Source organism: Symphalangus syndactylus, chromosome 16 (assembly GCF_028878055.3).
Source record: "Symphalangus syndactylus isolate Jambi chromosome 16, NHGRI_mSymSyn1-v2.1_pri, whole genome shotgun sequence".
In the NCBI taxonomy this organism is placed as follows: Eukaryota; Metazoa; Chordata; class Mammalia; order Primates; family Hylobatidae; genus Symphalangus; species Symphalangus syndactylus.
Window position 1 is genome coordinate 14287160 of NC_072438.2, and position 23003 is coordinate 14310162.

The 23003-nt window shown below is 55.9% G+C and overlaps 1 protein-coding gene across 2 annotated transcripts in view; it reads right to left on the reverse strand.

Annotated features, from left to right (window-relative positions):
* Positions 1 to 23003, reverse strand: part of SORCS2 (sortilin related VPS10 domain containing receptor 2) — a 537438-nt gene that overhangs the window by 16516 nt on the left and 497919 nt on the right. For both annotated transcript variants that reach the window (XM_055246055.1, XM_063619723.1), the window contains exons 13-20: positions 22463 to 22554; positions 21537 to 21644; positions 13786 to 13906; positions 12282 to 12415; positions 11345 to 11473; positions 8535 to 8706; positions 2788 to 2974; positions 945 to 1078 (exon numbers count right to left, since the gene is read on the reverse strand). In XM_055246055.1, coding sequence (XP_055102030.1) covers positions 945 to 1078; positions 2788 to 2974; positions 8535 to 8706; positions 11345 to 11473; positions 12282 to 12415; positions 13786 to 13906; positions 21537 to 21644; positions 22463 to 22554 — 1077 coding nt within the window. The remainder of the gene's footprint in view (positions 1 to 944; positions 1079 to 2787; positions 2975 to 8534; positions 8707 to 11344; positions 11474 to 12281; positions 12416 to 13785; positions 13907 to 21536; positions 21645 to 22462; positions 22555 to 23003) is intronic.

The window sequence follows — 23003 nt, forward strand, 5'->3', positions numbered from 1 at the left end:
GGTCTTCACTCCCTGACCATGTGATCTTCCCATCCCCACATGTGGCCACCGCAGCTGTGGATGAGCCATGGCTCTGTCATCCATGGTACCAAGCCAGTGCCCAGCTCAGGACCCAGCCATGGGGATGGTGCACACTCAGCCGGGTGGGCGCCATGTTGCTGCAGACAGGAGAGGCCACCCCCATAGGTGTGGATGTGGAGGCAGAGGCTCTGCCAGGTGAAGTGACATGTATGGAGCATTCAGCTGGAAGTGGTGGAGCCAAGACCTGAACCCAGATCCTGAGCTCCTTCTCAGACCCTCCCCATTCTAGAGAAACACAATCCAGAGCCCACAGCCCCTCCCCTTGCTGGGGCTCTGTGTGAGGGCCGTCAGCTGCTGGTAGGGGGCTTCCTGCCTGGCAGTGCTGGGCTGTTTGCTGAACGGGTGGAGGATGGCCCTCACTGGGTCTTGCCCCCAGTCCAGGCATTCTGCTAATTTGAGCTCTCTCCTGCTCAAGAACTATCTGTGGCTCCCCACTGCAGACAGGATACAACCCAGGCCTCTGAGTGAGGCTTCTGAGCTCCCTTGACCTCTTCTTCTGTAAAGCCTTCCCTGAGCCTCCCATTGCAAATGCTCTCTCCTTTCCGGGAGCTCTCATGCAGCCCACCTACCTGCCTCTGTGACTTCTACCACCCCTAACTCAGGTAAGCCACCGTGTTCCCATCTCTTTCCCAGGAAAAGGCAGGGTCTAGTCTGACTCATCTGGCACCATTGAGCAGATGGGCCCTGAACAGGCACCCACGGAGGGTGTGCCCCTCTCAACTGCCCCAGGAGCGGCCCAAGGGTGAGGAGTGCGCCCTACACTGGTTCCTTCTGCTGAAAACCTGGGGCCATGCTCTGCCCCACTGTGCACCTTGTGGGGAGCCTGAGGGAAGAAGGGCTGAGCGGGGGCAAAGCCAGCACACCTGCAGGCTATGGCCGATCCACCAGTAGAAGACAGTGAGGTTGGGGTTCAAGGGAAGCAGCACAGCTGTGAGGTTCACCTCCTGGTTGATGCCAATGACAGGAACCACCTCCAGGTAAAGGGCCTGCAGGGGGGCTGTGGGGACCCAAAAAGGCCAGGGTTAGATGATATCAGGGCACAGGGCATTTCAGAGGCTGCTTAGTGATCACTGTCACCAGCAACTTCATTGCTACCATCAGCACCACCACTACCACTATCACCACCATCACCACCACCACCATCACCATCACCACTACTACCACCATCCATTCCCACCACTATCACCACCATCACCACCACCACCACCATCACCATCACCACTACTACCACCATCCATTCCCACCACTATCACCACCATCACCACCACCACCACCATCACCACTACTACCACCATCCATTCCCACCACTATCACCACCACCACCACCATCACCACCATCACCATCACCACTACTACCACCATCCATTCCCACCACTATCACCACCATCACCACCACCATCACCATCACCACTACTACCACCATCCATTCCCACCACTATCACCACCACCACCCCCACCACCATCACCATCACCACTACTACCACCATCCATTCCCACCACTATCACCACCATCACCACCACCACCACCATCACCACCACCACTACTACCACCATCCATTCCCACCACTATCACCACCATCACCACCACCACCACCATCACCATCACCACTACTACCACCATCCATTCCCACCACTATCACCACCACCACCCCCACCACCACCATCACCATCACCACTACTACCACCATCCATTCCCACCACTATCACCACCATCACCACCACCACCACCATCACCATCACCACTACTACCACCATCCATTCCCACCACTATCACCACCACCACCCCCACCACCACCATCACCATCACCACTACTACCACCATCCATTCCCACCACTATCACCACCACCACCCCCACCACCATCACCATCACCATCACCACTACTACCACCATCCATTCCCACCACTATCACCACCATCACCCCCACCACCATCACCATCACCACTACTACCACCATCCATTCCCACCACTATCACCACCACCACCACCATCACCACCATCACCACCACCACTACTACCACCATCCATTCCCACCACTATCACCACCACCACCACCACCACCATCACCACCACCCTCATCACCATAACTACCACCATTATCACCACCACCTCTACCATCATCACTGCCATCACCACCACCACCACTACCATCACCACCACCATCACCATCATCACCATCACCACCATCCATCCCCGCCATTACTATCATCACCACCACCATCTATCCCTACCACTACTGTTACCATCATCACCACCACCTTATCACCACCATCATCACCATTACTACCACTACTGTTACCATCATCACTATCACCCTATCACCATCACCACTACCACCATCATCACCATCACCACCACCATCACCATCACCACCACCATCACCACCACCATCACCATCACCACCACCATCACCATCACCACCACCATCACCACCACCATCACCACCACCATCACCATCACCACCACCATCACCATCACCACCACCATTGTCACCATATCACTGCCAGCTACCAGCACTGCCCTACTATTGTATGGGTCATCAGGGGTGTGGGTTTGAGCCCAGCCTCCCTCCCTCCCTGCCCTTGGGTTCACCGTCCTGAGTACCGGGGCCTAGAGCAGTCCCGAGGGATTCCCTGTGTTTCCCCCAAAGCCAGGTTCCCTCTCTCAAAGCGAGTGGCCTTTGGCCTCAAAGGGGCGATAAACTTACAGTTGACCTGGACAAAGAGCACCGCCTCATCGTGGCCTGCCATGTTCTCTGCCCTGACGGACACGCGGTAGATGCTGGGGCTCTCGTAGCGGTGCCGGATGGGCTCCCCGGTCAGTGTAAGGTTCACGTACATGGCCTTGAAGCCATCCCCAAGGTCCACCTGGTACTTGGTGGTCAGGACATCGCCCTGCAGGGAAACACCATGTGGCCGCTCAGGAGTGGGCCTTGAAGCTGAGGGGCCAGAGTGGTTCATTCACTCACTCACTCATTCATTCATTCCCGCCCTCCCTTCCTTGAAATGAGTGGGCTCTGGGGACCCACAGGAGACCGGGCCTGGTTCTGCCCTGGAGATTCCGCCGGGAGTGTGGGGCTGACCAAGGCAGCTGGTTTAACCAGGGGCTGTGGCCAAAGGCCATTTCAGAACAATCACCAAGTGGCAGAGAGGGAGAGGGAGAGGCCCAAGGGTGTCATCAGAGAGCAGCTGGGGGGCAGTCAGGGCCCCAGGGAGACCCACTGAGGCCCGTGCTAGGGATGGAGCCAGGAGGCTGAGGGGCCTCCCACTGCGTGGAGGGTTTCCGCAGGGGAGGGCAACACATCTGAAAGTGCCTGAGCCGTCTGCCTGGAAACCAAGCAGGATTTTCCCTTCTGGGAGGCTGCGGTTCCTAATTTTCTCTTTCTCAGACCATGCAGTACCAAGAGTGACGCTGACATGCGGCAGGGTGAGTGCGGACAGGAGCTTCTACCAACGGCCGTCCCCGCGTGGCACCGAGTCACCCACAGAGGCCGCTCCACCAGCTCCTTCCACCTTCCATAACCGCATTTCCCTCGCAGAGTGGGGGATTGAGTGAAGCAAACAGGAACTTCTTCGACTTTATGGCTCATGACCACATGCTCCCTCCCTCCCTCCCTCCTCTCCTCGCCTTCCCTCTTCCTCCCGTGCCGGCATCAGGGGCACGAGGCAACCGTTTCCTGGTGATGATGAAGGAAACAGCGTGATTACTACCCACTTAGTCACCTTCTCAGTTTATACTAGCCAAACGTTGAAAGTTGATAGAAAACTTGTACGTAAATTCTGTTCGCTTAACTTTCTCCACAGACGTGGTAAACTGGGTTGGTCAGTGTCTCCCCAAAATTCACGTCTACCAGGAACCTCAGAACGTGACCTCATTTGGAAATAGGGTCTTTACAGGTGTCATTAGCTAAGATGAGGTCATACTGGATTAGGGTGGGCCCTAAATCCAGTGACACGCATCTGTGTAAGAGAAAGGACAGGGAGATTTGGACAGGGAGATTTGGGCACGGACGGAGGCTGCGTGGAGGTGGAGGCAAAGGCAGGAGTGACTCTGCCAGAGGCCAAGGAGTGCCAGGAGCCCCGGAAGCTGGAGGAGGTGTGAACGGATTCTCCTTTGGAGCCTTGTGTGGGTTCAGGCCACCCGGCATGAGATAATTTGTTATGGGGTCCCCAGGAAGGAGGCTGCAGGGTGCTCCGTTCTCCCCATTTGACAGGTAGAAGACTGAGGGTGTCCAAAGTCCAGGACCCAGGAGGCTGCTCACTGTTTGTGGTTCTCTCTGTTTAAAGGCAGCCTCTCAGGGTGGGGCGGGGAATGAGGGGAAGCGCTCCAGTCTGAGCTGCTTCCATGGAGGGAAAGGTTTCCTGTGCTAATCCTGGGAAGGAGAAGGCATGTGTGACCCAGAGTCAGGACCCATGATCCGCTCACCCTGGGTGAGGCGCCACCTCTCGGGGCCTTGTGTTCCTGCCTGCAAGGGCTGCGCTGATGCACATTTAACTTCTTAAACATTTTACTCGGTTAAAATAATTTGTCCTTTTTTCTCCTAACCACAAAAGTAGTATATTCTCAAAGTAGACAATAATATAAATACAAATAGCAAAGCAAAGCAAAGCAAAGAAAAAGAACAAAACTAAATCTCACCATAATACCCACCATTCACATCTTGGTATATTTCATTTAGGTCCATTATTATTACTGGTACTTAAAAAAAATTAAACATTGTCTTCTGAGATAATGGTAGGTTCCTATGTAGTTGTACGGAATGATACAGATCCACCCCGTGTGCCCCGTGCCCGGCTCTCCCCAAGGCTAACATCTTGCCAAACGATAGTATCACAACTAGGAGGTTGACACTGATACAGGAAGGAGACAGGACAATTCAGCCACCACTAGGACCCCATTGGGTGCCCTTTGCAGACACACCCACTTCTGCGCATTAGCCCAACTCCATGGCAACCACTAATCTTTCTCCATTTCTATAATTTTGATGATAATTTCTATTCTCTTTCTCCATTTCTGAATTTCAGGAGTGTTATATGAACGAGTTGCACAGCAGGGATCACGTGGGAGTGGCTTTTTTCACTCAGCATAATCCACTTGAGGCTCATCCAGGTTGAAGCAGGTACTATTATTATTATTTTTAAAGATGGCGTCTCACTCTGTTGCCCAGGCTGGAGTACAGTGGTGGGGTCTTGGCTCACTGCAACCTCCGACTCCTGGGTTCAAGTGATTCTTGAGACTCAGCCTCCCAAGTAGCTGGGATTACAGGCATGCACCACCACACCTGGCTAAGTTTTGTTTTTTTAGTAGAGACAAGGTTTTGCCATGTTGGCCAGGCTGGTCTCCAACTTCTGACCTCAGCTGATCCACCCACCTTGGCCTCCCAAACTGCTGGGATCACAGGTGTGAGACACCGTGCTCGGCCCTGCTGCAGGTATTAATAATGGATTCCTTCTCACTGCAGCATGGTATCTCAGCATGGGTGCACCCTGGCCTGCGCAAACATTCACCCACTGCAGGGCACCTGGGCGGTTTGAGTTTCTCGCCTTTATGAATAACACTGCTATGAACAGACACATACAGGTTTTTGTGTGAACAGAAGTCTTCATTTCTCTGGTATGACCACCACGAGTGCAAGTACTCAGTCCTCTGGTCGTTACATGCTGAGTTCGTTAAGAAACTGCTGAAGTGTTTTCCAGAACACCTGTGGCATTCTCCCGTCTCCCCAGCCATGCATGAGTGATCCAGTGCCCTTACCTGCATCCTCACCAGTACTTCGTGCTGGCGCTATTTTTAATGTCAGCCATTCTGATAGGTGTGCAGTGATGTCTGGCTGTGGGCTTCCCTGGCGGCTGATGGTGCTGACCATCTTTTCGTGTGCTTACCTGTCATTTGTCCATTCTCCTGGTGAAACATCTTTTCAGTTATTCTGCTCATTTTCTAACTGGATGGTTTGTTTCCTTGCTGTTGAGTGTTCTTCCTCTAGTCTAGGTACTGGTCCTTGTTGGATATGTGGTTTGCAAATATTTTCTCTCACTCTGTAGCTTGCCTTTCATCTTCTTAACATGGGTGTTTCACAGGGTGGAAGTGGCTGATCCTGATGAAGCCCAATTTATCGACTTTCCTTTTGACTGGCTTTCAGTGTGAAGTCTGAGGACTCCTCTCCTAGCCCTAGATATTCTCTCCTGTGGTTTTTCTAAAAGGTTTATGATTTTTGCATGCTACATTTAAATCTAGGCAATTTTGAGTTCATTTTTCTATCGGGCGTGAGGTTTAGGTTGAAGTTCATTTTTATTGGATGAATAAGCCCTCCCCTCAGTGAGTTGCTTTTGCACCGACGTCAACCATCCCTCAGCCATATTTACATGGGTTTATTCCTGGGGCCTCTCTCAGACCTTATTTTTAATTCTTAAGATATTTACAAAACGTAGACTCCCCTAAACCCAGTGCTGTTTGCAAAAGTAGGTTGGCCTATGTGTGTGAGAGAGTGTATGTTTGAGTGTGTACAAATCTGTGAGTTTGAGAGTGAATACATGAGCGTGTAAGCTATGTGTGTCTGTGTGTTTGTGTGTATGTGTGAGCATGTGTACCAGTGAGTGTGTGCGTCCACCCTGGGTCCCACACTCCCACCTGCTTCCCTAGCGTAGTGGGTGGCTTCTTCCCGACAGTAGGTGCACAGTGGGGTGGGGGTTGACTCTCCCCACCAAGAGCATCTTTTGATCACTCTCCTCGCTTCCACCAACTCCAGCTCCTGCCCGCAGAGCAGGCCCAGCAAGGGTCCCGGCCCCCTGGGCGGTGATAGGACTGGCTCCCATAGACACACTCTGCAGATGCGACTGCACTGCTGAGACGCCAGGCTCTAGGGGGCAGCAGAGGGCCATTTTTCCTGGAAGTCAGCCCTGCACGGGCAGCCGCAGCGGGGTCCACTCCGAGGGTCCGGGCGGGACGGGCGGGACGGGCGGGACAGGCGGGGCAGCGGCTCTGTCCTCCTGCCGCCCCAAGATGCTGCTGCGAACACAGGCGCCCCAGGGCTGCCCCTGGCTCCGAGGAGTATGGGTCCTAGGCCGCATCTCCAACAGCAGCCACCCCTGCACCAGGGAACGGCTCAGGTCTGGGGGCCCCAGACTCAGTCTCTGTCCACGTAGAGTTTCGGGGCCAGGGACCCCAATGCCGGCCCTGCCACTCATTCCCGTGTGGCCTTGGGAGACTGACTGAGCTGTCCAAGCCTCAGTTTCTCCAGCTATAAAGCAGGTTGGCAAGAGGATGCCACTTGAGCTGGTGCCAGGAGTACGGGCAGTGGCTCTTGCACAGCGCCCGCCACGGAGGCGCTCGGCAAGCACTGCTCTGCGTCGTCTTGGGCCTCAGTTTCCCTGTTTGCATTAGACCAGGCTCCCTGCTTTCCAACTCCAAAGACCTTTGTCACCAACATCCCACCCCACCTTGGTACCATATTTTGAAGGACATTTAAACAGGACACACATCGCTGTGAAGCCGCACTTGCTGCATCTCCCGTACTGTTCACCCAAGAGCCAAGTGTCCAGGAAAGCTGCGTGCCAGGAAAAAGCCCAGGGTCCTAGCGCTCACCCTCCGGGTGCGACATGGATGCATCGAACCCTCCTTTGCCCTTTTCTGTCAGCTTGAATTTTCTGCAATGCTTGTAAGTTTTTCTAGGTTTTGTTTTTGAATTTGCTACAATGAGCATTAGTTTATTCAACAGTCAGAAAAATAAGCATGTGACAAATTAATTTAAAAGGACTAGAAGGAAATACAAAAAACTAACAGTTGTTACCATGGAGGACCGGGGGGCTTTTTGAGAGATATTTATACTCTTGATATTTTGTGTGTGTTTTCCAAATGTTCTACAATGAACATTCATTATTTTTAACGTCAGAAGAAAATATAACACTTGTTCTAAAGCAAAAAAAGCAAGCCTGGGAGGCTGGGAGGAAATTTCTATCTGTGTTTGTGTGAGTATTTATATCTGTATCTGTCCATGCACACACAGGATTTATTTTTGGTTGTGTAATTATAAGTAATAGTGTTTTTAACTTTCTGTTTTTCATAAGATCCCAAATTAACTAAATCGATATAATTACAGGTTTAAAAAATGTATTGCCACCCACGGGAATGAATACATTTTATACCAAAGCCAGTAACCATACCCTCCCCCACCCGATGTGTGAAACCACGTCTCCTTCTGCTCTCCGGGGACCCTGATACCCCCTACATCCTACTCTATTCTCCTCCACGTCTCTTGCATTGTTAAATGCTGGTCTCCACTCAGGAAGCGGGGCTCCAGCCCCCTGCTGCCTCCTGTAGTCTGGACAGGCTGGCTGATGGCGATGCCCTGAGCCACTTCTAGGCAGAGGAGACACCCCTCACCATGCCTTCTGCGTGCCCAGCTGGAGCCGCCCCTGCCCGACAGTCCCGGGAGCCCGGTGGGAGGTACTCACTCACCTGCTCCTGCCGCACCACAAACAGGACGTCCTCTCCAGGCCGCACGGCCACCGCCTCACCTTGGATGCTGATCTGCAGGCCTCGGGGCGGCGTGAGGGGGCACTGCAGCTGCACCTGACTCTGCTGCAGGTCCACCCCACCCTCACACACGTTGGACACCACTTTCCGGTACCTGGATTGACAAGAGAGAGTCAGGGTCCACTTCAGACAGGTGGTGAGGGATGGGACCCCATAGTCTGGGGAGGGACGTGCTTGCCACCCAGAGGTGGTGCTTGGCTTCCCACCCCTAGAGCTCTACTTGCTAACTCCCAGCCACCTCCTGACTCCACCTGATTGCTGTTACAGCCCCATTTGAGAGATGAGAACACTGAGGCTCAGAGGAAGAGGGACTGATGGTGGCAGGATGTGCTTCGGAGGCGCTGGCATCTCCGTGGTCTGATCATATTACTCACAGTAACAGTAATAGCCGCCATTAGTGCTGCAGAGGGGGTGTTTAAGCAGCCAGTTTGAATTTCAGGGTCTTGCTGAGAAGGGTGGAGGACAGAGTGCCCGAGAGGGGCTGGGGTCCTGCCTCCACCTCGCCACTGGCTCACAGTGTGGCCATAACCACGGGCACACACACCCCTCCTCCTGGGCTCCATCTCCCTGTACCCTTGAGAGACCTGGACTGGGCGATTCATGACTAATCACTGCATTCATGAGACACCTATTTACTGAGCATCTATTATGGGCCAGGTACTGGGAATAGGGGTGATCGCACGCAGTCCCTAGATGCTGTGCAGAGCAGACCCTCTAGTGGAAAGGCAGAGGTGGACCTGAGCATATCACGTCAGAGTGAAACCATAGCTGTGACGGCGCTGGCTGGGGCATCCCTGGGGACCTGGTCCCTGACAAAGGGGCTTTCAGCAAGAATGGGAGGGTGAGCAGGAGAAGAAAGAGCATCCCAGGCCATGGGAACAGCATGTGCAAAGGCCCTAGGGTGGGTCTGAGCCTGGAGGGGGAGCGGCTGTGGCATGAGGCTGGAGAGGGGCCCTGGGCAACCTTTTAGGAGATCCCTGAAAGGGGTGGCCTCATCCAGCTTGCTACTTGTGAAGCTCCCTCAGGCTGCACTATGAGTCTGTGAAAGTGGCATTGCTGCCAAGGTGCTGGGGGTACCTGTCTCCCCAAGGCTGATCCCCCTCTTGCCCTCAAGGCCAAATTCTCCCAGATGGCTCTGCTGCTGAATAAGCATTCAGAAGTTGATCATGCACAGGCCCATTTGATTAGTAATTTGAAAGAAAATACCCTTCTCTAAGGGCTACCCACTCATGGCACCTACGGTGTGCAGATGGTATGAGATGAAATCCTTTGCCTTGATCAAGGTCCTGTCTCTGACACTTCAGACAAGAGTCCCTGTTGTCAAGCCCAGGTGGATGTGCAACAACTGCAGCTTCATGATACATGGGTGCATGGGTAGACAGATGGGTAGATAAGTAGATGGATGGATTGATGGATGGTGAATGAATGAATAGATGGTGGATGGATAGATGGATGGGTAGATGGATGAATGGATGATGGATGGATAGATGGGTGGGTGGATAGTGGATGAATTGATGGGTAGATGGATAGGTGAATGGATGGCTGGATTGATGGATGGTGAATGAATAGATGGGTGGTGGATTGATAGATGAATGGATGGATGGGTAAATGAATGGATAGATGGATGCACGGATAGTAGTTGAATGCCTGGGAGAATAGAAGGATGAATGGAAAGATGGATGGATAAATGAACAGATGATGGCTAACTGGATGATGGGTGGACAAATGGGTAGATGGGAGATGAACGAGTGATTGCATGGATGGGTGGGTGGATGGCAGGAGACATGCTGGTGAGGCCAAAGCCTGCAATTTCTGGTCCTGCCTCCTGTTTCCTCATGTTCCCCCCAGGGGAAGTAATGGGGATTTTCTAACAAGCCCATCGGCTTTTCTCTTCTTCTCTGAAAAATGTCCTCAAAGAGAAATGAGGAAATTGGGACTTTCTGATGGAGCACGTTTGGGACCTCCTAAAGCTGAAGGCTTGCGGCTATTTTGTACCTAATATTTTACATGAACTGAGTCCTTCATAGCAATATGCCCAGCCTCTGGTGGAGGAAAAGCACAGCTTGTATTCAGCATATACCACAGACTGGAGGAACACCTACTGTGTGTTGTGGAGCTTACAGTTCAGCAAGGAGGACAATTAGGTGAGTGATGACAATAAGTGGGATTTGTGCCGTGACAGAGGCAAGCTCGGGGTCAGGAGTGGGTGGTCAGGGAAGGCTTCCTGGAGGAAGTGCCATTTAAGCTGAGACCTGCAGGCAGCAGGAGCACCTCCAGCACCCAAGCCTTGGTGAATGGGGAGAGCCTGGCTTACTGGGCACTGGTAAATGGCGAAGGGTCCTAGCACTGCAGAGGCTCAGAAAGACCAGGGGAAGACGTGCTGCAGCAGGTGTGGGCCACGGGCACCTTGGACCTTTTCTGTCTATTGTTCTCTGTCCAGAGCCAACTCAAGGCAGCTTTCTCCTGGCACTGGCCCACATGGGCTCAGATGGGAGAACCCTGTGGGTTCCTTTGGCTTGGGAACTAAGGTCATTCACTCATGATGTCTGGTGACTCACATGAGCCCAGCAGCCAGGCTCTGTGCTGTGAGCACAGGGCATCCTCAACTTTGACCTCTCTTTCCCTGACTCCACTTGGGAGCTGCAGGCACCAGCCAGGAAGGCATGGTTTCGGGGCTGCACCACAGCGGTGCCCCCGGATTTAGGCAGGCAGAGGCCCGCACCCACACTCACCCAAGGCTGCTGGTGTAGGTCTGGCCCAGGGCACAGTCGTCAGGTGGGGACAATGGGTTAAACCAGAAGTTGGCAGAGCACTTGTTGGTGTTGGACTCTGAGGAGGGGGAGCGCTCAAATCCGTAGTCGCTGGGAGGAGGGAAGAACAGTGGTAAGCGACGGGCACAGGTGGGAACCGGAGTCACCCAGGGTTGGGGTGAAATCTGGGGGAGCTGAGAAGGGAACCTCATGCCAAGGGCCTGCTATGCACCCATCTGTGAGGACATGAAGGAGCACCCACAGCCCCATCCCAGAGGGGCACACAGGGTAACAAGGGAGGCAAAGGGTTGCTGGGAACTCAGAGAAACCTGGAGGGCTGCCTGGAGGTGGTGAGCAAATCTCAAAGGATGGACAGAGGCAAGTAAGGAAAGAGAGGGAGAGGCACTGCTCGCAGGGCCCAGGCTGAGCAGCACCAGTACAGGTGGAGGAGGCTGGAATGCCAGGGAGCAGGATGGGGGGGGTGAGGTGGCAGGTGGGTGAGCTGTCAGCCAAATTGTCCTGTGGGCACTGGGCAGTCACAGGCAGCTTTTGAGAACAGCAGGGGACAGGCCGGGTGGCTTTCAGCAGAGTCCCTGGATGGAGAAGGGCCAGGGTGGGTGCAGCACGTCCCCAAGATGCCCTGACCCGTTCCTCACTTTCTCCTCCTGCCTGTGAGCGGCCACTGAGAGGGTTTAAAAATGCACCCACAAATTCCTTAAAGCTCCTTCCTGGAGTGTGGGCTGGTCTTGGTGACTTGGTTCTAACAGACAGAATGAGGCAGAAGTGGCAGTGTGCGACTCTGATGCCAGGTTATGAAAGGCGCTGAGGCTTCCTCCCTCACTCTGGGGGAAGTGGCCGCCATGCTGTGAGGATGCTCAAGCAGCGCCTGAGGCCTCGTGGCCAGGAGCCCGTCGCTCACCACAGGAAGTCCGAGTCCCGGCACTCGCACACGCGGGACGTGAGCGCCGACGTGAAGCTCCTCCCCTTGATGCACCAGGACGTAGACTTTCTCTTCCGGAAACTTCTCTGCTGGCCCATGATACAGCGGTCGCCCTGCAGCAGGAACATCAGGGTAAGGAGTTGCCTGAGACAGGGCAACCGCTCTACATGGCCTTGTGCCGCTGAGGCTGCCAGAGCCTGAAGATGGCTGATGGCTCAGGTTACAGATGGGGAAACTGAGGCCCATAATGGGGCGTGGCATGTCTGCGGTCAAGTTGGGGAAGCCTCCCTTTCATCCCAACACATGGGCATTCACTGAGCCCCTCCTGTGTGCAGCCCTGGCTGGGCCCGAGGGGTCGCAGAGCTGCTGGAAGTACAGCCCCTTTGAGGTTCCCCTTGTCCCCTCAGGTGCTGTGTGGGAGCTGGGCTGAGCCACGCCCTTGAGGGCTCACAGGCACACAGTGGGTCCTCAGGGGACAATCAGGACAGGACAGGCCCACCCCATCTACCTGCAACAGCTGCTGTGGCAGTGACAGGGGTGGGGCCGGTGAGGATGCCTGGTGGCCTGTATTCAGGTTCCTAAACCTCCTCCTAGGCCCATCTGAGCACTTCCTTGTGAAATCCAGCTTCGGCAATGCACCCTGCTAGGGCAGTTTGGCAGGCACCGCCCACCCTTGATATCTGATCACCGTCCCTATCCGATGGGCTTCCTCATCCCCTGCTGCCCCCCAGGTGATGTCAAATCCTCTGATGCCTGGTGTTTCCTCTTAGTCAGTTTCCACCCACTGACCTTGGCTCTGAATTCTCATTTGCCCAGGCTGAATTCAGGTTGAGCCTACTCTCTCCTTTAAGAGGGTCCCTGAACCCACCGTGATGGTCTTAAGTCTTCCACCCCGCACTTTAACAAGTACCATTAAATCATTTCTTCAACAGGGCCACCCCCCAACCGCAGTTCCAGGCCCCCACACTGTGAAATCCCAGGCTTCCCCACCATACCGCCAGCAGCACAGCCTGATTGGAACTACAGAGGGGCCACTGATGGCCTTTATACTTGGCTTCGTGTCCATATTACACATTTGCTGTAGAAACAGTTATGTGTCTCGATTACAGCGTGGGCTTGTCCCAGATCCCACTCCACACCCAGAACCCACTGTCATGTATGGTACAGGCCTGTGTTACCTTCCTAAGATCTGAACATCCTGAACCCCAAGCATACTGGACTCCATGGGCTGGGGTAGAGCCTGTGGCCCCACACTCCCCGAGTGTGGCTGAGGACCCTCAGCCCAGGTAGCTCCATGACCGAGAAGGGTCTAGAAAAGCCCACAGGAGGCCTGGACATCTAAAGGCGCTGGGGATTCCTTGAAGACTTCTTGGAGGCAGGGAGGTGCCCTGTGGACTTGCAGGGGAGGACTTTGGCAGGCAGAGTGGACCTGTGTTTACAGTCTGTACCCCACCTGCCCGATCCCAGCCTCATCCCGGCCCACCTGCAGGTTGGAAAGGTCCCAGGAGCTGTAGTCCTCCTCGCCACACTGCCTGGAGAATGAGGGCCGGAAGTCCACCTTGACCAGCTCCCAGTCGGAGCGGAAGCTGATGTGGCCAAAGACCCTGGGGTGGGAAGATGAGGGAAGGGAGAGAAAACCACCTTCGTCAGGCCTCGTCCTGCTGTGCAAATCATGTCCCCCCTGGACTCTGTTCCTATCTGTACCATGGGCACAGAGATCCCTCTCCTGCCCTTGCTGGGGATCAGAGCGAGGCTGCCCCGGGCACTGAGGATCAGAGAGAGGCTGCGCTGGGCACCGAGCCTGGCCCTGTACACGTGCTCTGTAGGCTTCGGCGTGAATATTCCCACAACTACCACCTGTGATCTATGACTTGTCAATTACACTGCGTGAGTCGCTCTGGTTGGCCCCCCATGACCCCCCTTGATGGACAGGGAAGGAGGCCCAGGTCCACAGCAGGGTTGGGAGCCCTTCCACGGCCCCCACAGTGGTCCTTGCATTGTTTTGTGGAATGATCTGTGGTCAGGTGGCTGCATCTGCGGCTGTCTGGCTTCTCCCTGGCTTTCTCCCAGCCTGACCGTGTGAGGATTCTGTGCTGCAGAAACCCGGCTTTCTATCGCTGGGCCACAGGGCATTTGCTCCCTAGTAGAGGTAGCGATTCAAAGAGAAATAACGAGTCAGCAGGCCCAGCGCAGAGCCCACGGGATGAGCAAGGTTGGCCCACTGCAGCCTAGGTGGGTGGGGGAAGTGGGGGAAAAGAGAATAGGGAGGCTGGCCACTTAGGGCACACCCATATGTGTGCTGGCAGCTATGCATGCACAGCCTGGTAGGCCAGGTCCACCCCTGTTTTACAGAATGGAAAGCCGAGGCACAGAGAGGTTGAGTAACTTGCCCAAGGTCACACAGCTTGTTTGTGCTGTTCCTTCTCCCTCTTTGCAGTCAGCAGTCATTGCTGAGTGACCATCACTCAGAATGGTACTCAGGTGCCCCGCTTTCTCCCTCTCTGGGAGGGCTGCTGCCTGAGTGCCTTCCACTCCGTCTCTCAGTACCACACACTTAGGCTCCAAAAACCACCCAGAAGGTGGGCCCAGCCTGCTCTTCCCTGAGCCTTCTCTAGTCCAGCTTGTGGTGCTCTGGCCATGTTACCAGAAGCCAAGCATCTGGGTGGGGGAGATGATGCATGCTGCTCCAGTCAGGTCCCTATCTGAGCACCCCCAACTGGGGCTGGATACTTAGGGGTGGCCCATCATGAGCTGAAAGGACAACCCCATTCTAGGGCGGCGTTGAGAAAGGTTTTGTAGGGTATTTCTGAGACATGACAGCTGGGTCTGAGTGTCTGAGGCTGAAATTTGAAGATTTGGCTCCACGGGGCACCTCTCAGCCAGGCAAGCCTGTGGCGGTCCATGCTTGAATTACATCGGTGACCTCGCATTTGCCTCCACTCTCTGGAACAGTCCCACGAGGCAGACACTATTGTCTTTGTTTGATGAAACCCTAAGCCTCTGCAGGCTGAGCACGGGGCCTCCCTCTGTCTTAGCTGGACCTTCCCTCGGAGACCCTGCCTCCCTGTGCTCCCTAAGGCCGGCTCGTTGAGGGAGCAGCCAGGCTGGTTCCATCCTGCATTCCTGCCATGTCGCTGCCAGGCCTCATTCCAGCCGGGCCCCTGGTTTTGGGCTCACAATCCCATCTGCTTTCTTCTCTGTGCATGGGGGTCAGGAGCCCCAGGCCATTCTTTCTATGTCAGAGGAGTGGGGAAATGGGGCTTGAGCCCTCGGCCTGAGACCCCTCCTAGCTGCTAGTGGCAACACCCACCAAGGACAGGGGAAGGTCCCCAGGTACGGCTGTGACTCTGCCGCATCCGCCCGCTTCTGCAGGTGCTGTTTCCAACAGAGGAATCTTGTGGGCCTGCATGGTGGCCCTGGCTATGAGTGGTCTTGGCTCAAGGGCACCTGTGATTGGGATGAGGATCTCACTTGCCGTCTGTCTCCTGATGGACGCCACTTGGAGACGCCTCAACACTGCAGAGACCAACTGAACACGCTGGGATCTTCCTTCAACATCGCTGTCCAAACAATGCCTGGTGCATTGGTCTCTGAAACAGCGTCTGAGGGTCTTCTCTCACTTAAGAAATGCTTTTTTAGGGGAAACTTCTGGATCCCTGAGAGAATCCTCACACTCTCCTGTGGCCTGTGGCATCATGAAAGGCACAGCAGCAGCAGCCACTGCTGTATACAGAGCACCCACTGCAGGCCGGACCCAGGCGCGACCTTATATCCCCCCATTTCCTCTTCGCCAAAGCCCCCTTTTACAGACAAGGAAACTGAGGCTGAGGCAAGGGACCCGCCCAGGGCAGCACAGCTTCAGGCTACCTCCTGGAGGGGCCGGCATTGGAACCCGGGCTGGCGGCTCCGGAGCTGTGAGGCTCTGCGCAGAAACATGGCGGGCGCTGGCTGAGCACGACACTTGGGCTCCATTGGTCGCAGAGACCCCCAGGAGGCCTCAGTCTCACTGCTGTTCTGAGCTGGGGCAGAGCAGAGAGGCTGGTTCGGTTGATTAATTAACCCCCTCCATGTCCCTGAAGCCCTGCCTTTTATGAAACCTAAACCCTCAGCTGATACTACGAGAAATAGCTGCCATGTCATTAATTCTGGGTCTTAGGAAAGAGGTGGCGAAGGGGCCTAGATATTACTTTGCAGGTAACGAGGAAAAAATGGGCCACGCTGTGAGGGTTGAGCCATGCAGCTGGGGAAGGCTCTGGGAGCCCCCACTCCACCTCTCGCCCAAGCCCAGGACCTGGGGACCCCTCCCTGCTCTGAGGCTGCTCTGTGGGGAAAGGGAGGCAGGTGAAAGTGACTGGGGCCAGGAAAGTGTCCCAAAAGGTGCCTCTGGCCAGGTTAGAGGTGGCCTTTGGGCAGATTTGGACAAAACAGTTATCCAGGAAGGACAGGGTGGCCGAAAGCTGAGCCTGTGGCTGTGGGAACTCTCCAGCAGGGCAGCTCCCGTACAGACCCCTGCAGAGGGACTTTGATTCTGACCTGCCGGTGTGTTCCCTCTCCTGCAGTTTGAATTCTTTGTATGCCACTGGGATTGGGAAGCTGTCTGAAGATGTAGCACTGTGAACCAGGCGGTCTGGAGGAACTGTTCTGATGCTTTAAAAATAACTTAAAAGGTTATAGCACCTGGCTGTGAATTCTGCCATTATCCTTCTGGGATACAATGCCTCACCTGTGGGTGGGGGATGAAGGCTGGGTCATCTCTGGGGCCTAACCAAGGCTCAGACCTCGTGACAGCCGGGGCGAAGGGCTTGGCACCCTGCAGAGACAGGCTCCTTCAAGGCTCCCGGATGGACAGCGCTCCCATCTCTTGGCCAGGCAAGCTGAGGCCTGGAGAAGGCGCTCAACCTCTGTGTAAGGAGTAAGGGCCGCCCTCACCCCTGCACTACTGGCTCCCCGCGGCTCTGCGGGTTCTGGCCCCAGGAACGGCTTGACCACTTGAAGGGTCCACACTACAAACAGAGTGCAGGCAGGGTGTCTGGTGGCCGGACTCCCTTCCTCCCTTGCTCCCCCTCCCCGTAAAGGCCACAGAAGGTCCTGCAGCTGCAGGAAAAGGCAGGACCATCCCATTCTGTCCCAGACCACAGCCTCCGGGGGCATGAGAGTGGGCAAAAGTCATGAAGGATTTTATGCATCCAGGGCCCGGTCGGAGCAGGAATTAACTGTGCAGGGAAAACTGCAAACATCAAGACCCTTAGAGAATAGGAAGGGTGATTATCCCCACCCAATTTTTACAGGACAGGCTCTCAGGGTCCCCACCCTCCCACCACTCCCTCAGGGATGAATTCTTTGAGACACGTTGGCACCTCTAAAAACGGGGGAATAAATCAATCTGTCTAGATTTCTTATGAGAATGGCCTGAGGTCGCGTATGAAAACAGCCTGTAGCATGCAGTGGGGTGCTCACCAAAGATGCCTTGCAGCCCCTGTCGCAGGAGGCCATATTGGTAAAGACGGAGGGAGGACTTGGGGCAGAGGGTCCAGGAACGGGAAGACGCCCCCCCAGACTGTGGGAGGGGAAGGGGCTCACTGTTCTCCTGGGGCGCTGAACGACAAGACCACCCAGAAGCACCATCGCACACCATCAAGAACACACGGATGCAGGATCAAAGGTCGGCCGGCCGGCGGGACCCACCTGCAGCGGGTACTGGATGTTCAGTGAGACCAGTGAAGGGGACCCTTGCCTTCTTGGGAATAACACTCTCACCCGCCCGGGACCCCAGGTGGGAAGCAGAGCTGTCCCAAGCATCCCCTCAATCCCACCACAATGCACGGTCTGGGAAGGCCAGCCGGGACTTCTCTGCTGCGGAGTGAGCGGAAGCCAGGCCTCTATACTAGAATCAGAATCTAAGCAGGTGATTTCTTGATCATCACCCAAGAAGCGAGAAGGCCCCAAGCATCAGAGGTGAGCATCAGTTGAGAGCTCATCTGCGGCGACCTCGTGGGGTTTAAGTCCCCACGTTACAGACAAGGCAGCCAAGGCCTCTGGAAGAGAAATGTCATTTCCCGGGCACAGACGTTCTGCTTCCTGGAATCCTCCTGACAGCTCCTCAAGCCGACTTATTTCCCCATTTCAGGGCTGTGGAAACCGAGGTGCAGTGTGTGCAGTCCATTGTCCAGGGACACCACCCTGGTGAGAAACATCCTGATTTGGAAACATCCTGGGCGGAGCTGTGTGAGCTGTGCTGGCTGGGCCCTGGTCCTGGGGGTGATCTGCCCAGCTCGCCTCTCCCCAGCCAGGCCCCTGCAGGCGGTGCCTGCACAAGCTCATTCCCGTGAGCGTCTGTCGCCACCCCTGTGTCATCCTCACAGGTGCATCACCACGCATTTATTCAAGCCACGTTCACGAGCACCAAGCCCCTCTTCCACGCCTGGTGCTGTGCTTGGCCCGGGGATGCACCAGTAAAGCCAGCAGAGCCAGTCCCTCCTGGAGCCCACGGCAGGGCACAGCCACCAGCAAGGGCAAGCCTGCAGATGGGATCAGATCCTCGAAGGGGTGAAGGCCAGGCAGCCCAGGCCTGGTGGCAGGGAAGGCCCTTCTGGGCTGGGACTGAATTGAAGGCGGCAGGAATTCACGCTGTTGCTGACCCGCTCATCTTAAATACCGAGAGGGGTCCACACTCACCACTTCTTCCCTGTCCTTGCGCCCCATGCAATCTCTTTCCCGAAGCCTGCTTTCCCACCCTGGCTCAGCTGGAACTGATGGCTTCTTGCTGCTAAATCTGACGTCCAGCTTCCATCCTCCTTGGCCAGGAGCTGGGAGGCAGACTCGGTGTCCTCTGAGTGTGAGGACAAGTTCCCGTTCTCCATGATCAGAGGTCCCTAAATCCAGGGCTGAGTGTGCTGTGTTGCCAACACTCCTGGCACCTCAAACAGCACCTGGCACATAGTAGGTGCTCAATAAACGTGCACTGGATGATGGCAAAGCAGAAGAGCATCCTCATAGGGGGTCCCATCTCTGCTCGGCATGGAGAGGACAGGCTGCTGCCCACAGAGCTGCCCAGGAGTGCCCACATGAGCTGGACTTGGCCACAGGTTTTTCCTCCTGCAACATTGCCGAAGGTACCTCCCCTCTCAGAGCCTCAGTTTCTTTAATTGTCAAGCAGCAGAGCTGGTTGAGGGTAGGTGGGTGTGATGGGCAGTGGGCATGAAGGCAGCAGGGGTCAGGGGTGGTGTCTTCCAAGGCTGTGCTCCCAGTCCCAGCCACAGCAGCCAGGAGAGCTCAAGGGCTGCGTCTGTCCAAACTCCCCAACAAACAAGGGGACACACTAGCCCTGCAGAGCCCAGCCTCATCCCTGCCCAGACAGAGCCCAGCCTCATCCCTGCCCAGACAGAGCCCAGCCTCATCCCTGCCCAGGCAGAGCCCAGCCTCATCCCTGCCCAGGCGGAGCCCAGCCTCATCCCTGTCCAGGCAGAGGCCAGCCTTATCCCTGCCCAGGCGGAGCCCAGCCTCATCCCTGTCCAGGCAGAGGCCAGCCTGGGCAGGGTGGGCAGCATTGTCCCAGCTGGGCAGTTTCTTTCCAAAACCAGGCCTGCTCCCCACAGCCTGGAGCTGTCCTCCTGTGGCCTCTTGGGAGCTGTGTGCCTGCTGGGGAGGGTGGGCACACGGAGGGAGATAGAGGCTGGGGTCAGGCACTCTTGGGGGGCTTATCCATGTGGGCCCCTCTGGGGCATTCAGGGGCCAGTGGAAGAGCCATTCCGGGTCAAGGGTGTGAAGGCCCATTGCCAGCTGGAAGGGAAAACTCAGGGTGTGAATTGGTGAATGAGCCAGGCCAGCACTTCCTGCTGAAGCCAGCCAGAGGGTCAGTCCCAGGCCATAGATCAACACCTGCCACAGAGCACATGACCACTCCAGCCGAGTGCGCGAGGGTGAGGGGCACGGCGCCTGGCTCTTCTGTGGGAAATGGGTAGGGCAGGGCCTGCCTGCTCTAGAAGGGACAGAGCAGAGAACAAGGTGTCCAAAGTCCAGGTGTCCAATCTCCTTGTGCCCGGGCCTCGAGGTGGAAGAGCTGTGGGCTGTCACGGCAGCTTCGTGGGGCTTCTGTGGCCAATTACCATGAACTCTGCTGGCTTCAGTCATCACACACATGCTCTCCCACGCTGAAGCTTCGTGCACGTGCTCTCAGCACTCTGAAGGCCAGAAGGCTGAAATCCAGGGGTCCGCAGGGCTGAGCTCCCTCTAGAGGCTCTAGAGGTGGAGGCTTCCTGCCCCTTCCAGCTCCTGGGGGCCCCGCGTGTTCCCGGGCTTGCCGCTGCACAGCTCCACTCCATGCCTCCTCCCTCCCCGGCCTCCTCCCCCCGGGCCTGTGTCTCTGTGTCCTCTTATAAGGACACAGTCATTGGATCGGGGTCTGCCCTACTCCGTGGCCTCATCTTGGCTTAATTACATTGACAATAACCCCATTTCCAAATAAGGTCCCATCCATGGTTCTGGGGAAACGTGAATTTGGGACACACTATTCAGATATCTCAGGCATCACCGTGAAAGGCAGGAAGAGGACACGGTGGCCTTACCATACCACAGTGCGGGGTCGCAGGAGCCGTTAGACACGCAGGCCTTGCCCAGCCTGTGAATCAGCTGGGCTCTCACAGGGGCCCATGTTTGAAGGCGCCCAGAGGAGCCTTCACTTCACTGGTTTCTGGGCACGGCTGTCTCCCACTGCGGCCGCAGCGGCGCAGTCAAACCCTGCGTGTCCCCGCTGTCCTCTGCGTCTCTGCTCCTGGGCCAGAGAGGCTCTGAACGACAGACGCTCCTGAGGCCCCTTTGCCCCTCGTGGTGCCTTTTTTGGCCCAAGCTGGGGCTGAGCAGAAGGAAGCTGGGCAGGGCCAGTGCTGCAGCCTCAGACCCCGGGATGGGTGACAAGCGGGTCACAGCCAGCTCTGCCCTATGATGACCTGTCTGGGTGTCAGGCCCTAAGCCATATGACCTTCACGCCATATGGCTGAGAAAGGTGCCAGTAAATAGCAATACTCATGACATAATCACCAGCTCAAGAGGTGCCATGGCCGTGGTGGAGCCGGCCTGGAGCCTCGGTGCTGTCCTCACCAGCCAGGGGACCCAGGGCAGGTGGCAGATGTCCCTGATTCCCAGGTGGCTGAGGGGTGAAGGACACAGTGGGCCCAGGGAGGCCCAGCATGGCTCCGCCCTGCCACCCAGTGCCCACTCCCTGGTCCCCGCACTCACGTCATGACCAGCGTCTCGTCCCCCGGCTCGCTCAGCAGCCCGTCCACGAACACCGAGGTGCTGGTGAAGTTGTGTGTGCTCCAGGTGAGGCCCTCATCCACACTGAACCTGCCAGGAGAAGACTGTTAGAGACTCCGGGGTGGGCTGGAAAGCTCCCTGTGTCTGGGACTCTGCCCTTCGGGTCCTGCTGGAGGGGCGGGGGCTGCACTAGCCAACCTTGCCAGAGCAGGTGATATCACATCTGCTTATGTCACATCTGCTCACATCACATCTGCTTATCCACATCGTACTGCCCTGGGGGTGTTTTCTGGGAACCACACAGACACTTTGCCTCCCCTGAATGGCCCCACCCATGGCCTGAGCCTGGCCTAGGGGTCGCCAGGCCCGTGGTAGAGCCGGTATTGTAGTGCTACCATCTGGCAGTTGAGTAACCTCTTTTTCAGACTACAGTGATACTGGCTTCCTGGCAGCTGCGCCGGCTGTGCCTTCTGGGTCCCGAGTTCACACCTGCCCTCCCTTCCCCATGACGGCCTTCAGCTGCCAACCCTCTCACCTGCCAACCCTCCCATCTGGGCATATGCTGCTGGCTTCCTTGTCTGGATCACCTGGTCCCAATCCCCGCACTTTACTAATTCCTCACCTCCTTGGGGAAGGCCCTCCCTGCTCCCCAGGCTGGGATGGGGCCTCCCTCTGTGTCTGTCTCCTGAGGGCAGGACAAAGTCCATCTCGATGACCCCTCGGGAAAGGTTTGTGAGGTGTGTCCCAGCCCCGATCTTTAGCATTTAGTGCGGTTGCCCTGTGATCTTGTGTCCCCAAGGGGAGGACATTCTGAGGAATAGTCTGAGAGGGTTCCCAGGTGGAAAGAAAGAGCCCCAGCCTGCCCCATAGCCTGCCCTCCCAGCCCCGGGACTAGCAGACGCCATTACTTGAGGATCTTCAAGGGGATGGAGGTGTCTTTGATGGCCACGATCACGCCGCCGTGGTCCAGGTACAGGATGTGATGCTCTTCCTCAAACACCTGCAGGGAGAACGGTGTGGCTGAGGGCAGGGCCCTGAGAAGGTCGGAGGTTGTTCCAGGCTGAGTGGCTCCTGGGAGGAGGGTTGTCAACGTGCAGCCGGGGGGCGTTGGCAGAGGCCAGGGCCGGTCTGAGGGTTCCCTGCAAGTCCCGGGCCATCCCCGAGCTTTCCCAGCCCATGCGGACTCAGCGCACCCTGGATGATTGAATGGCGGACAGCAACTTCTACCCTATCCACCTGAACAAGGAAACTGCAAATGAGCACGGCATGTGGCCCTCTCTACATGAAAACCCAGGCCCAAAGAGTGCCAGCAACATGAAGATGAGAAAGAAACAGAAAAACATTTACGATACACAGCCTCAGTCAAAGCAAACCCCAATTTGACATGAAGACTCAGCTCAAGTGCCATTTCCTCCAGGAAGCCCTCCCTGATGCCAGACTGAGTGGGGA